Raw genomic sequence first — 16165 nt, 5'->3', positions numbered from 1 at the left:
ACCACAGGAAATTTATTTTGAGTGTCTTCATAGTTTTATTTTGGAGATACAGCAATTTTTATATACTGCAGGAAAAACAAAAAACAATCCTATGATGCAAATTTGCAAAGAAAACAGCAGGTGCATCATTTCACTGTGGGAAGTGTTACGAACGGCGAAGCGTGTTTCTGGAATATTATGTTTTTGTTCATGCAAGCGCTTTTTATGCAATTTTTGCAAAGCTATATGTGGAACGAAACCGTGACCGAGGACAAGCTGATGGCATCAGATGTAAGTACAGCTCCTCCGGTTTCATGTGCAAAACAAATTATTGCGCTAGCTTACACGGTTCAGGTTCTACAGGGATTTAAAAATAGTTACGCAAAACGGAGCGTGCTGCTCTGACCGGCTTTAAAGGGTTAACAATGACTTTAAAAAAATAATATAAAATAGTGTGCAACACCACTGAAGTTTTTTTTTTTTTAACTCTTTTCAACCAACGGCAGTCACTCTCCAAATAACTTCTGCTTAGCTTTCCGAGCTTCCCTCGGGTCCTCTTAATCAGCGGTCTCCAACCTTTTTTGCGCCACGGACTGGTTTATGCCCGACAATATTTTCACGGACCGGCCTTCAAGGTGTCGCGGATAAATGAGGGAGGGGCTAATAATCGGCTCGGTCATTTTTAATGATCGTTGAAAGCCCAGATCGTAATCGTGATTAAAATTCGATTAATTGAGCAGCCCTAATCAGCAGGTACAATTGTTTCAAGGAAAGCAATAAGTAATGCACTTGACTGTATGCACACTCACCTTGCAATACTCCATTCGCAAAGAAAAGGCATGCTGAAGCATGTATGCAGAACAACATTTAGACAAGCCTGTAAAATACTGGGAGAATATAGTCTGGTCAGATTAGACTACGATTGATATCACTGGAGGCCATAATACACAATGTTCAGAGGTCAAAAGGCAGTGCATATCACCCCAGAAACACCATACCAACAGTGACGTTTGGAGGTGGGAGTATCACAGTGTATGGCCGTTTTCCAGCCTATGGCACTAGCACACTTCGTCTAATTGAAAGAAGGATGAATGGAAAAATGTGATGAGACATTCTTGATAAAAATCTTCTTCCGTCTACCAGGAAATGACATTTCAGGACATTTGAAAGACATTTCAGGAAGCAATGATCACAAACACAGCCATGAAACTCTCAGCTGGTTTCAGAGGAAGAAAACAAAGCTACTAGAATGACCCAGCCAATCTACAGAAACAAATAAAACTCAGAGTTCATAGAATGGGTCCACGAAACCTCCAGGATTTGAGGACTGGCTGTAGGGAAGAACTGGCTAGAATCACACCCGAGCAGTGCATGCGGCTAGTTTCTCCATACATCGTGAAGCTGTGATCACCAACAAAAGGTTTAGTACGAAGTATTAAATACATTTCATTAAACACTTTTTCCTGTGTCGTTTCTCATTATTACATGTCACTTAATTTATAGACATCTATAGCTTGATTTCCTTGCATGTGTGGATTGGATGGGTTGTTACCGACATTAAGTGATCATTTCATGTCAATATCACCTTTAGAAATACATTTACTTAGAAATTTACCGATGTGTTCAATAATTTTACCCACTGTAAATGCTTTACACATCCTGATCCTCTGAGGTAGTGACCAGTGCATGTGTTTGTTTCAGGTGGTTGCAAAGCTGCCACAATCCCTAAATCAAGAGAAGGTTCAATAAAATACATATTTTTAAGCCTCCACGAAATATTTTCTCATAAGAAACGATAATTAACGAATATTCCTTTATCCTTAAAAAAAACATATTAACTGATGTCATGATATGCAGATAACCTTGATATTTAAACCTAAAAATGTGAAAAAATTATAATATGGTTATATTAATTGTAATATTATAAATAAATAATCCAGTAGTGTTGCTTGAATTCCAGAATCCCTTCCATCTTCCTTCACTGAAATTTGAATGATATTAGTTTTTACAAATCAAAAGAGAGACAAAACATAAAAGAACTTTAAGATACATTGATTTTTCTTTTTTTTTTTTACATTTCTATGGACTTGAGAGATACTGATAGCTTTACTCCCATGTGGGTTAGTTGAGGGTAGTCTAATTTTTGGTATTAGCGATCCCTACATTCAGATAAATTGCTTTTAACATAAGTTATGAACCAGGCTAATTTCATTAGCCTTTTGTATAATTTTTTTTCATGTACTAATAGAAGGAAGTAATAAAAATAATGTGCCGAGAGGCTGAAAAAGTTTGTCTTAAACAAAATAAAGTCCTAATAAACATAAAAATTTATGTTCATCTGAGAAACGTGTTTTTCACATACTTGGATGTGTCATGACGTTACAGTTGAAGTAATACAGTTGTGTAGTGTTTTGTGGTCTTTCCACATGCAAACACCTTTTATGTTTGCACAGCTACAGTTAAAGACTGTAGCACATCTGCTGTGTGGTCAAAAGAAACACCACATGTGATCTGAGTTTAAAGCTATTTGAAAAAATGAATTATTAGTAGTAGTATCTGTAAAGCTTATACATTTAATTTTTTAAAATAAAATACTGGCAAGTATTTCCCTGTATTTTTCCAAAGTGAGAATTGCCAGGAAAGCAAGGGGTGGGAATCAGTCTGGTTATGAATGCATCTTGATACAGCAATGGGACTGAAAAATCTGAATTCAAAGAGTAAGAGGTGTGGTAAACATTGTATAACTAACTGTATAACAACTAAAAAGAAAAAAAAACTCTTAAAATGCCAAAAGTATTTTTCAACTGTGTGGGGTAATCAGTCTGTTCACTGAGTGAGACAGCTGAATTAATTTGATTTATTGGCAATCTGATTCACTGATTCACTTCCTCCTGCTGCCTGCTTGTTCTTCGCCTCCGTTCAGAGCAGTTGACAACTTTTTGAGTAAGTTTACATTGTTCCATGGAGTCCTGCACTAAACTCTATGCGTCCATGTTTTCTGTTGTGCTGCAGTGCATGCTTATGTGCTCAGCTTAGATGCGGTCATCGTTAGTTGTTGCAGAGGTGGCAGGTTTGTGTTCGGCTGCAGTGTTAAAGATGAGATTTGTCAGGTCTGTCAGAACATTGAAAATTAATCAGTAAAGAGTTAATCAGTGTAATGTGGCACAGTTATCAGACTGTGTCCAAATCCCCATAAATCCCCTCACTTTGTAAATTTCATTTATTTTTGGCGATTCCAGCAGAACTGTTTGCATATGAGTGTTAGCAGAGAATAAAACATGTGTGCTTAGGTTCAGCAGGGTATCAGCATTTCCTGACACTGGGTTTCCTCTGGGACTCACTCATCCCTTTTTCCACTAACAGTGAAGAAGCATTTTGGGCTCTTTCACTGAGTGTGGAGGCAGCGTCTTATCCCTCTGATACACACAGGCTGGATTAGAGGATTAGCATCCACAGGCTAATGCTAACACTGTCCTGCTACCACTGCTGCAGATGGCATTGTCACACACACACTCACAACTTTGGGTAAATACATGCACAGGCGTGTGCACACACAAATACCGAAAGTGGGTCATAGTCCTGGTGTTTGTCTGCTTGCCTTAATTACTGTGATTGGTTGTGGGAATGTTTACCAAGCGTCTTAAATTAGATCACTCTGAAGAGGAACTCGCACATTTTGGAGAATGAAATTATTTAAAATCCTGCATTTTAGCATCTGAGACTGTAGACACATTTTCTGCAGTTTCTGTACGCCTCTCATGTATATTAACAAAAATAATTATTTCCAAGCACCGTGTTTGTGAATATTAGCTGATGTTCTTATCTTTGAATGTTTGGGCAGCTGGATATCGACAGCTATTTAAATAAATTAGCTTTTTTTTTAAACTTTTCTTTTAAGGCCATCCATTTTCTTGACTTCTCATCTAATTCTGTAACACAAGAAGCAACCTTTAGAACAAGCCTTTTGAAGGGCTGGCATACACACAGAGACTGACAACCATTAATGTGATGATTCACACCTATGGCCAGTTTATAATCACCAATGCAAGTCTTTGATCTGTGGGAGGAAACCAGCTTTTATTCATAATTTCACTTGATAATTGAGTTCATCAAGGAAATGTTGAGTAATACATTTTAAATTCAAATTCTTTGTCTTCATTTCTCATCTCTTCAAATGTGAATCTGAAACAGGTCTGAGTGTGTTGTACAAAAGCATAAAAAGACATGGCACATAATCCTCTTAGTAGTTTTGCTGTAGCAAACAGTTGGCTCTGACTTCCTTTAGTGTCTCATGCTGACATGAAGTACAGCGCTTAATGGATTGTGTAACACTCATCATTTATTGAAAGTAACAAAAGTTCTCTGTTTTTGGAAGATCTTATATCACGATAGCAACACCTTTTCCACTGCAACCCAGGCACCGATGCACTTATATGCAGTAAATGAGCGCTTTTGAATTTCAGGGACTCAAAAGGAAAAGAAATTGAATCAAGTCAGCGTCTGTCTATATGTTAGCTCTTGGTAGCTGCTAATATTGGAAGCAGCTGTTCCTAAAGTGGGGGTTGGTCAGGATGAAGGAGTTGGATAATAAATCTTGGGGGAAAAGACAAGAAAACATGGTTGGGACTGATTACATTTCTTATTGCAGATTTCCACTATAGTCGTCTTATTCACCAAGCAAAAGTATATAATACTAACAAGCGCTTGACGAGCTTGGATTGCTTTAGATGGCTAAATTTAAAAACCCTCTGATCAAAAATAAAAAACTTTCATACATAATGGTGAACGTGAGTCTATTATTTTGTTAACTGCAACACAAAGGCAAACAGTTATGAATAGAAACTGACTAATATAGTCGTTAAGTGTATGATTCATGCATGCAAATGTCTCCTAAAAGCATCAGAGGTGGTGGTTGGGTTGCATAAGATTTTGCCCACATCTTCCAGTAATCTCTCAGAGCAGGTCAGTGTAGAGGATTGTGTTTACCTACATTTACAGATTACAGTAAGATGGTTGTAAATTCTGATTTGTAGATCAGATTAGCTAACTAGAGGGTTTATTTTTAGATTTTTATTTTTATTATAATTTATTTCTGATCTTACCTGTGTCTTTCTTGCAGTTCTGATGCACAACTGCCTTTATAGTGTAAGAAAAACACTCAGGCCAGGCTGGGATTTATTGAAATGTCTTTAATTAAAAACAAAATATTCACTAACTACACTAAAACCAATCAAAAGCTTCTCTCACAAGACACTAAAAGCAAGAAAATGGTAATTTTTCTATTTATATTTGCTCATTTAAAAAAAAAAAAAGAGTTGTTTTCCTCGGGGACTACTGAGGTTGTATGAGATCATGTTGGGCAGTGGTCTGTTCATCCTTTTAGGTATAAGTCTGATGCTTGTTTATCCCTTCTCTTCCTTTCATTTCCCATAGGTAGCTCCTATACTGGGTCACTGAACTAAGCTGTGTAAGCTTAACTGCCCTCAGTGGCTAATGCTAACTAAGTAGCTGAGCAACAGCAGGTGGCACTGACCCTACTGTGAGGTGCTCATATGCTGCATCTGCAGAGTTAACCAGTAAAGATGTCTTCACACTTTGTGACAGGCCGGTCAGTGTTAGCAGCATTTTCACAGAGATTAGAGAAACAGAAATGCGAGTCCCCTCCCACCACGAGCAGAAACACAGTATTGGGTACTGAGAGGATTATCTGTGTGGTTACAAAAGAAAAGCACACATCACTGTTACTTTTGTTTGACTGAGCAGAAATGTTCAGGAAGTCTGAAAATGCAAGAAGAAAAAGACAGTTTGTTGCCAGTCAACAAAAATAAATGCATAAAAAATTAATTTAAACACAAAAAAACAAAATGTTCTGTTCAGTCATCTGGAAGATCTGTTCCTTTGTTTTGATAGTACGCAATACAAGATCTAGGATAAGGTAGCTAATTGATTTGTTGATTCATAATTAACTCTGTCAAAAATTTCTAGCACGAAATGTAAAACATTCTCTGATTTGGATGGATTTGCTGCTTTTTTGTGTGTGTGTGTAATTCTCCATGTAATTTAAAGAAACCACCTCAGACTCACAAAAGTAATTTTCTGACATGTGATCAATTAAATCTGCTATGAAAACAGACATTACTGCACACTTTCCACGGGAAAGAAAGAGAAATTAAATGTTTGGTAAGCTCGGTACAAACAGAAGATTAAAAACCATGTAGACACTGTGAAGTGCACTTTATCACCTCACCTGATGATCAGCAGGTGTGCAAGCAGAAGCTTGAACCAGAATCTCTGTGTGTGTGTGTGTGTGTGTGTGCACACGCGCGTGCGTGTGTGTGTGTGTGTGTGTGCACGCGCGTGCGTGTGTGTGTGAGGGACATCTATTTGCTAAACTGGTCTCCATCTGCTTGTTGTGTGCAGTGGCACATGACACGGTACTAATCTGAGAAGCTCTGCTGTGAGATAATATTAAGTTAAAAGACAGAAAAAAAGGGAAAAGGTTGGATATTTTTCTTTTTGGGAAAATAAACAACTTTGCCAACATTATGTTGACCTTATTATAGTTTTCTTTAAAAAATGCTTTTTGTTAACTAAAATAAAAACTTGATTTTTCTGGTAAAAATAGCAAACAGTGTTGTGCACTAACAACTAGGGGTGCAACGATACACAAAATTCACGGTTCGGTTCGGTTCGATACTTTGGTGTCACGGTTCGATATTTTTTCGATACAAAAAAATGTTCAAGCATTTTTAATTTGTCATTTATTAAAATTATAAATATATATTTTAACTCAAAAGTACAGTTTTTAAATTTAACCCTAACCCTTGTGCGTGTTTTTTATTTTGACAGCGAATGCGCACCTGCGGACCACTTATGTGCAGCCCTGGTTATTTAGCTCATCATATTGCAGCCACAGAAATTCTTTTGTCCATGAAACCATAAAGCTGCACTTTCTTTTTGCCTTATAGTCTGATTTGTCATAACTTCTCCGTTTTGTGGTAAGCTTTTCTTTGGCTGTCACTTCTTCACCCTGACCTGTCTTATTTGGCTCAGCAGAACTGAAATGCTTTTACACACGGACTCACATAAGCTCAGCGATTCTCTGCGCGATCAACTTCTCACAGGTTTAAGCTTGCTGCGGGAGATTTCACTTGTCATGTTTGCATAGTAAGCTAACAATTAATAAGACGATGTCAGAGGAATTGGTGCACAAATTATCATCACTCACAGATCAGTGCTGTCGCTCTCTATACACAGTTCGCACGATTGCAAAGTGAAAGCAAAAAAACAAGCGCAAATTCAAACGCGATTTCAATATGTCACATATTGACAGTGGCTCACCGATGCCAATGACATAATTACCCAGCTACATTTCTGAAAGAATGCAAAAGCATTGACATATATTTTTCCTACAATAGCCCGACGGGCAGGGAAGAGAAAGATTTTTGGTAGCCCGACTGAAAAAAATCGCTAGCCCCGGGACGTCGGGCTAGCGATATTGCGAGCCCTGTATCTGATTGAGGAATCACTCATCTTTGGAAAAGAGAGTTTATTACAGAGAAATGGCTCTTTCCAAAATAAAAGCTATAATATCCGCTTCTTCTGGGCTATATTCTCAGCAGCATAAGGAGAATCATGTGCTAACAGCTGTCTAAATGACTCGGCTAAAGTTAGTAGCATGCTTGTTGTTTTTGTCTTTGCACTAGGATGATGTCGGCGTAAATGTGCAGTCATATTCGTTGTGTTCCCACTAGTGCTTTCAGGTTAATCTCGTTGAAATGACCTTAACGCCACAACACGGCAAATCTCCGTTAACGAGCTACCGCCGATCGCTCCGTGCATGGGGCTAGACGGCCAACACGTTAACGAGCTAACTGCGCTAACACACTAGTTCACACCAATGTAATTGAGCATTGCATGGCACATCCAACATACTGTTTTACTTTAGTCCATGACTCGCTTACCTTCAGGGTCATACGTCACATGAAAACCAAAATAATTCCAAACGCCAGATCTGAATGAGAGCGGGGGAGGTCCATGTTAAAAGGAGAGCTTAACTTCTGTCTCGCTAGCTTGCCCTGCGCTCTTCCTTCTGACTATGCTGTCTGTGTTGAGCCCTCAGTGGATCTGCGCTGGACAGTGCAGCCTAGGCGGAGTAGTCGAACACAGATTCACTGAGCGCTCAACACAGACAGCATCGTCAGAAGGAAAATTGATAAAATAAATTACAAATGTTGTATTGTTCGATACATATGCGTACCGAACCGAAAGCACTGTATCGAACGGTTCAATATCGATACGAATATCGTTGCACCCCTACTAACAACAAAGTAAAAGTAGTGGAAATGCTCTCACTTTTAGTTTCAGCCCACCCGGCACAAGGACTGATTTTTAGTCCGATTGTTTTTAATCACTTAATGAGTCTTCACCCAAATTATGCTCAAGATCGTATTTTTGTTGTTTCCTAGGAGCTTTTCACCATTTTCACAAGAACCACTCCTCCTCCTAGAGTACTGGTCAGATTTTAGTGAAACAAGATATGACTGTTTACAGGACTCCTTCACTTCTCAGTAGATTTTAATTCTCATTAGTTTGTGCAATACTTGAAAAACATAACTTTCCTTCTGTACTTCACATTAGGGTTGCCTGGGAGTTGTACTGGATCATGAGCTACTATGTGATTGAAATGTATCAGCACATGCCGAACAAGGCCCAGATGCAAATGTCTACCGAGATTTGAGATCTCTAGACGACTGAGAGTCAGCTGCTTTCATAAAGTGTTGTTTTGTTTTCTGTTGTACTCTGTATGTCTAATAGGTTGCCCATGACAATCACCTGTCATATTAGAATAATTAAAGACTAAACCCTACACTGAAAAGAATACAAACTAAACCCACTCCGGAGACTGTCTGGAAACAAAAACTTTAAACAGAAATAAAAACTAATAAGAAAAATGCAAAACTTTAATAAAGCCGTTTGAGTGTTTGAGTTAAATAATGTGTGTAAACGACATTTGTATCTTTTTGAAGTGAGACCCGAAAAAAGAAATTGTGAACTACTGATTTAATGTGAGAAATCTGGCAAACAAACGCTGTGAAGTCATTTAATTGTACAACTTCAAATAACCTCTGCTGAGTTGTCAAATACAGTATTTTGATGTGTGTTGGAACGCTTGGATGTGATTGTATCTATACGTGGCACAGATATCCTGCTTTTAATGCTGTCAAATAGGCATACATGTAATATGTATGTGTGAGCTTGTGTCCATAGAAGCATATCGTAATCATCTTTTACATGCTGAGTAACACTGCTGTGAGTCACACTGCAGGTAGGCTTAGCGCTGGCTGACCTATATACAGTAAACACAGACAGCTGGACTGAACTGAAGTCACTGGTGACAAACTACACAATTCAAACAGCTCCCGTTAAAACACTGAAACACGGTCTCAGTGCCGTCCTCTCCTCGGAAATTAAAAAACGATCCCACGTAATCCGCGTTGTCTGCTTGTGAGCACATAAATGGATTCTTTTTTACCCTCTCCAACTTTGCTTGTCATCACGTACCTGCCTGTAAATCACTGAAACACAGCATCTACTCTGTGCGGCAGTTTTTCTGTATGTAAGCACTCGTCTGTATGTGTGTGTTCTTTTTTTTTTTTTTTGCAGATCTCATTGTCAAAGTCATTCAGCAAAACATGGGTGGAATCAAAATAGAGGAATGGAGAAAGGTATGTTAAGTGTTAAAATTACTAGCAAATGGTAATGAACTGGTTCTTTTATAGTGCTTTTCTATTCTACTTGAATACTGAGAGCACTTTGTAAAACATGCCTCATTCTTACAAGCACTTGCTTTTTACACTGAAGTGCTTTATAACTTTCCCATGATGAATGGATCACGGTTCAGTATCTTGCCCAAGGATGCTGAGGTATGCAGACAAGAGCAGCCTGGGATCCAACCACCAACCTTCCAATTAACAGATGACCTTCTCTACCTCCCGAGCTGTAGCCACCCCAATTACCCTCCACAGAACCCCCACATGCTCTTCTGATACAGTAACATATTTTGAATGGACGTTAGACCATTGGGTTTCTAAATTGTGTACTTGCAGGTTTTTGCAATTGTATTGGGGGCACACTGCTCACAAATTACTAGTAGATGACACGTCACTGTGAAGTATAATTTAAATTTAATTTATTTAATTTAAATCTTTAAAAGAAGCACTATCTAATTCTATACTTACACAAAACAATTGAGCAGTGTATGAAAAAAACATGTTTTGTGTCTCACTTTAAAGTTTATTAGTTTTATGTGTTTGGATAATTTTAATGAAATTAAAATATCACTTCACAGCAGGAACCACAAAGTGACTGTGTCACATCATGAAAAACTTTATTCATTTAGAAATGAGGATTCTCCTTTTTTTAATCCCTCTGTTGTCACATTGACCTGGTTTGCATGTCTTCTTTTTGTTCATGCTTGTGTGATTTCTGCACACCTCCACATCTGGTTTGGTGCTCCAGCCAGAAAACGTCGTCTTGTTGCTGCAGGTAAACTCCTCTCAACACAGCTTTCACTGCATATCTCTGTCAAAAGTAAAGGGCAGAGAGCAGATTGATAACTGGGTGAATGCTCTCCTCCTGCAGTGGATCCAGTACGAGTCCGGATTTCTCATATGTGCAACCTTCGGCGTCGTGTTTGTGGTCCTTATCCCCGTCATAGCTATGTGCTTCTGCATGTGTCGATGCTGTGATAACTGTGGAGGGGAGATGCATCAGAGACAGAGGAAAAATGCAGACTGTCACAGAGGTTTCTATACCGCCTCGCTGGTTGCTACAACCATCTTCATCATGTGAGTCGTCATTCCTCTTCTTCACAGTTTTTATCATTATCAGTCTGCTATACTCCAAAATGAGGATGATTTTAATGACACTGGTTCTCCTCTACTTTGATTTCTGTATTGCGAAGTACCTGTAAGATTTCACCTTCTGCGGTGATTTGTTATTTTTGCATATTTGTCACACATCCACACTTCAGATCATCAAAGACATTTTGATGATTAAAAATGATCACAGTAACCAGAATAAACACAAAATGCAGATTTTAAATGATTCTTTCAATTTTTAAGGGAAAAGGCTATCCAAACCTACCTGGCCCTATGCAAAAAAATCATTGCCCCTTTTCTAAATCATGAATTAACTCCAATGAATCACATTGGAGTATAATTTCATTAGTCATTTCCAGCTATGATTATTGCCAGACCTGCTGAATCATGAAATCATTTAAACACTTGTTTAAAGCACCTGTTTTTGATACAACTGTGTAAACATTAGAAAATTTAAATTTTATTGTTGTAATTTTAATATGTTTGTCAGAAACAGGTCTCTTTTGTAAATGAGACATTGATTCTCAAGGGGACTACCTGCATAAATAGAGGTTAAATAGAAATAAACAGAATCTGCCTGACAAAGTGAAGTAGACTAAAAAATCTGAAAAAGCAACACATCATACCACGATCTAAAGAAACTCAAAAACAGCTGAAAAACAAAGTCATTGACATATGTCAGTCAATAAACAGATGGAAACTGCATCTACAAGCCTGATTGCTCATTACTGCTTTTGTTATCTGTTGAAGTTCAGGGTCTGGTTGCTGGGCTGAGGTCAGCATTCAGTCAGCTTTATAGCATCACTCTGGGTTCTTGGCTAGCTTAGCATTAGCATGCTGTCTGTGCAGGTGCTTGCAAGGAGCCGAAGTTGTGTTGGCAGCATAATGCGTTTTTTTTCTGACCTGGATGCAGTTTCCACTTTACCATCGTGCTCTTGTCCTTTTGTGTAGTAAAACTAAATGTAATGACTATATCCAGGCTGTAGACCGTACCACTATCTTCCATCTCCGGCACACAAACTGAAATTAGCTGATTGAACTGCTGCAGAAACCGGTAAATGGTATTGATAGGCAAACAGACTAACAATTCCAAAGAATTTGACTACTGGGAAACGGTTCTTGTACAGAACTGGTTCTCGATTCCCATCCCTGCCAGCAAGCTCACCTCTGAATGGCTCAAAAATCATATAAGAGGCCATTCATGCTTGAAAACCCTCAGATGTGACCAAATCAAAACAATTAAATAAAGAAGGGTGGGCCAAATTCCTCCACAGTGATGTGAAAGACCCATTGCCATTTATCACAAACACTTGATTGCAGCTCTTGCTGCCAAAGGTGCCACAACCAGTTATTAGGCTTAGGGGTCAAATTACATGGTGCCAGGTAGGTTTGGATAGCTTTCTTCACTGCATATGAACCCAAAACGTTACACAAGTTATCTGTTTTCTCAAATAGATTACAACCTACAAGCTAAAAGACTATCAGGTGTCATGCCAGACTATTCGTTAAAATTAGTTACGACTTAAAATATGAACAAAAATGCTCCTGAAAGCAGTCTGACCAAAAAGTTAACAACCCTTGTAATAATGAACAGATCTCAGCAGGTCAATGTTGGCGCCACATATTTACACGTATAATTTTTCACATATGTAAAAATGCTTTCCTTTATGTGGGGTAAAAAAAATGTCCAATAACTTTATTTGCTCATATGCAGAGAGCATGCGGAGTACCTGCTGTGTGGAAGAGGCAAGCCCACTGAAATTTGATTTAAATGTGGAGGACAGTTATGTGTTACCGATATTACTTGGCTGACCATGAGAGGCCTCGCCATCTGAATGAGTCCTTTCACAGCACAAATGTGAATGCTCACATCCAAAGAACAATATAACCAGTTGGTTGCTTTTGTTGATTTGTTTTTTTACTGTTTCTACATTGTTTTTGTTTGTTACAGAAAGTCTAAAATATCACTACTGTAAAACTAATAAGGTGTTTTTGCAGTGAATCACAGTGAATTCTAACCACATAATCCTAATGCTTAGCTTCACTTTGCATGTTTAGCTTGTACACTCAGCCGTACAGTTTTTCTTACATCACTAACTGTGGAGGGCAGAGTTGAATCTTCAGTGAGCAAGAATTAAAACTCATAATGCAGGAGTCCCCGTTATGTAGCTGTGCTGCTCTCTGCTGTTAAAGTGTGGTCACTGCACTGCTCTTCTCCTAATTGATCCTGCATGTGTTTTTCAGTGTGGGTGTTCTCATTGCTCTCGCCGCAAACCACAACATCAGCTCACAGGTCAAAAGCACTCGGCGGCTCATTAACACCAACATGAGAGACCTGAAGACGTTCGCTAACAACACGCCTGCAGTATGTCCTCACAATAACCCGTTTATTTTTGAAAAAACAAAAGCCAATAATATAATATAACTAATATCTATTAATACTGTGTGTCTCCTGCTGCAGCAAGTCGATTACCTGACAGCCCAGTACACCACAGCCAAGAACAAAGTCCTGTCAGACCTCGACAGTAAGCTCGACCCTGCATGTTTGCACACAGTGTTTGTCTGATATCTCTCACTTTACATAACTGTGCTGAACTTTCTGACCTTTCTGTGCTTCCTCACAGACATTGGCCCTTTGCTGGGGGGTAGGATCCACATTCAGCTGGAGAAATCAGTGATTCCTTCGCTGGACACCGCCCTGCGTATGGCAGGAGGTAACGTCTCTGTATAAACCTCCCGTTGAGATTACACAACTCGGACTCAAAACCAGTGTGCAAGTTCTTAAACAAAACTCAGTTGTTCTTTTTAAAAGATGTACTGTAATACACATAAAATTTTAAATTTTGTAGCAAATTTAAGTTTCTAATAAAATCAGGAGTTTTTTAAGTAGTTGCTACGGTTACAGCTAATGCCATTTAAATGCCACAACTTCTCTTGTGGGTTTAATACTAAAGACAGTCTTTAAGGAAAAGTACTCACCATTTAATTTTCATTTCTTTTTCTTTCTTTTTTCCCCTCTATGATTCTCTCACATTTTCTTTTGTCTAAAGCAAAAGTTGAGAGTGCCATCAAAGGTAAAGTGAGCTGAGTGGGACTCAGTGGTGCAGTGTTCGTAGCTGTGTCTGCAAAAGTGTTAGAAGCAGATGGTGATTCTGAACCTTTGTGTTAAGTTGGAAACTGTTTTTTGTTATAGTTTTCCTCTGTGGGTTGTGCCTCTGTGGTTGGTGTAAAAAAGCCCAGCATGCTGTTGTCTCAAGAAAAAGTAGTTTCACTGTGTGTCATATTGCTTGTTGTTTGTAGCCATGCGGGAGACCAAAGAGGCCCTGGAGAACGTCAGCTCGTCCTTGGAGGTGCTGCAGGACGGGGTGGGGAAGCTTCAGGCCAGCCTGTCAGGAGAGCGCGCCTCTCTGTCCAACACCCTGTCCGACCCCGCCTGCACGAACGGAGCTGTGTCACATACCTGTAACACCATCCGCTCCACACTGTCCCAGCTGGGAATCAATGCTGACTTCTCCAAGGTGATAAGAAGCAATATGCCATCTAATACTGGAACATTTTAACCGTGAGAAATATCTCCAGGTTTACTCTGCTTCTTTTTCCTGTCTGTCAGATCCCAGATGTTAATCATGCCTTGGCCAATGTCAATACTGTCCTGAAAACAGATCTCAGCAACATTGTACAAAAGGTTAGTGGCCGTCTCTCACTCAGCATCATCATCTTGTCCATGCTAAAACTTTTTGTCTCACCTGTCATCTTTCTTTTCTCTTATTCTGTTCATCTACAGGGTTACGCATCCTTTAACGACACGCCAAGACTGGTTAAAGAGCAAACAAAAAACATTGTTGCAGGTACACGTGTGTGTGTGTGTGTGTGTGTGTGTGTGTGTGTGTGTGTGTGTGTGTGTGTGTGTGTGTGTGAGCTAGAGCTCTGTTTTGTAAATGAGATAAGAGTGAGTATAAAGTGTTTCATGTTCTTCTTTCATCTCTGTCTGCATACTTGTGGATGATGAAACTGCAGCTCTGCCTCGTAAGTTTTTCTCTTCTGTGTCAGACACATTATCCCTTTTTCACTTCACCTTAAAACCCCCAGCCTTCCAGTTTATTTCTGTCTGACTTATTTATTGTTACAATTGTATTTGTAGGAGTAAAGGGGATGCTGGATAAGATCGGTGCAGAGATCACCGGCTTCTCCAAGATGTTCCCCGTGGAAGCTTCTCTGGCAAATTTCACCATTTTCCTAAATGAAAGACACAAAGCTATTGAGTCCTATTACCCCCAAATCGATCAGATGGATTTTTACAGGTTTGTGTGTTTCTCTTTAAAAATCTATTAAGAAAATGTGAGGATGTTAAAACGTCATAGATAGAAACAAGGCTGTTAAGGTTCAGCTCTAGTTATAACACACGGTCCTTCTCACTGCTTTTAAAAAATAAATAAATAAAAAGAACCAAACTAGTTGAACAGCTTGTGAGAAATAATCTCACTCTAGGTTACAATGAATTAGGTTAAAGTGGGTAAACCTCTCTGTCTAACCTTCAGGTGGATCGCCTGCGTGGCGGTGCTCTGCATGGTCGTCTTGGTGATGGCCTTTAACATCCTCGGCCTGCTGTGTGGTAACTGTGGCTACGACAAGCAAGCTAGCCCGACCACCCGCGGCTGCCTGTCGAACACTGGGGGAAACCTGCTGATGGCGTAGGTTTCCATCACAACACTCACTCGCCTGAAGGCATCACTCAGGGATCTTTTTTTCAGGGTGGAGTTCAAACTGTAAAAGTGGCTGTGATCCATTTAGCTTACAGTCATATAACAAAGGAAGCATTATAAGCACTGAGTACAGGTTTACTTTACAAAAAATGAAGACTCACAATAGTGTTCTTTAAATAAGATTAAATTTAACAGTAAATGCATGAAATAATTATAGAAAGGTCTCAAGTTCAGAGAGTTTCTTCACATTAATACTGGTTTTATCAAAAGTGGACTCTTACGGGATTATCTCTTGTGATATATGGTGGGAAATAACAGCAAAAATATTATTTTTGTCTCTCAGAGTCTGTTTTTTACTCTTGCAGTGGTGTTGGCTTCTCGTTTATCTTTGCCTGGGTGCTGATGGTCATCGTTACCACCCTGTTTGTTGTCGGGGGCAATGTGGAAAAGCTGATATGTGAACCTCTGGCTAACAGACAACTGTTTAAGGTGTTAACTCTCTTTTGTCTTTTATTTTTATTCTGCTGGAGATTTTATTATTTTCACCTTTTATCTGAGCCGTAAAATGGCCAACACTGCTTTCTTAAACTGTGTGTGTGT

At 39.1% G+C, this 16165-nt stretch overlaps 1 protein-coding gene across 7 annotated transcripts in view; it reads left to right on the top strand.

The window, feature by feature from the left end:
* prom1b (prominin 1 b) overlaps positions 1-16165 on the top strand; it is a 30265-nt gene that overhangs the window by 3314 nt on the left and 10786 nt on the right. For 4 of the 7 annotated variants that reach the window (XR_014277162.1, XR_014277163.1, XR_014277167.1 and 1 more), the window contains exons 2-15: positions 9646-9707; positions 10501-10527; positions 10624-10829; positions 13107-13227; positions 13324-13387; positions 13487-13576; positions 13913-13936; positions 14163-14380; positions 14473-14547; positions 14647-14710; positions 14880-14888; positions 15004-15163; positions 15401-15553; positions 15931-16054. Coding sequence is in view for 1 of the 7 variants with exons in the window: in XM_082535840.1 (XP_082391966.1) it covers positions 9646-9707; positions 10501-10527; positions 10624-10829; positions 13107-13227; positions 13324-13387; positions 13487-13576; positions 13913-13936; positions 14163-14380; positions 14473-14547; positions 14647-14710; positions 14880-14888; positions 15004-15163; positions 15401-15553; positions 15931-16054 (1397 nt within the window). In the remaining 6 variants the exon portion in view is untranslated. Of the gene's footprint in view, positions 1-9645; positions 9708-10500; positions 10528-10623; positions 10830-13106; positions 13228-13323; positions 13388-13486; positions 13577-13912; positions 13937-14162; positions 14381-14472; positions 14548-14646; positions 14723-14879; positions 14889-15003; positions 15164-15400; positions 15554-15930; positions 16055-16165 lie in introns of all 7 variants that reach the window. The other 3 variants (XR_014277165.1, XR_014277166.1, XR_014277164.1) reach the window with 2 other exon arrangements.

This window comes from Aulonocara stuartgranti (assembly GCF_965226115.1).
Source record: "Aulonocara stuartgranti genome assembly, chromosome: 6".
NCBI lineage: Eukaryota > Metazoa > Chordata > Actinopteri > Cichliformes > Cichlidae > Aulonocara > Aulonocara stuartgranti.
Note: the sequence above shows the minus strand (reverse complement) of the source record. Positions and strands in the feature narration are given on the sequence as shown.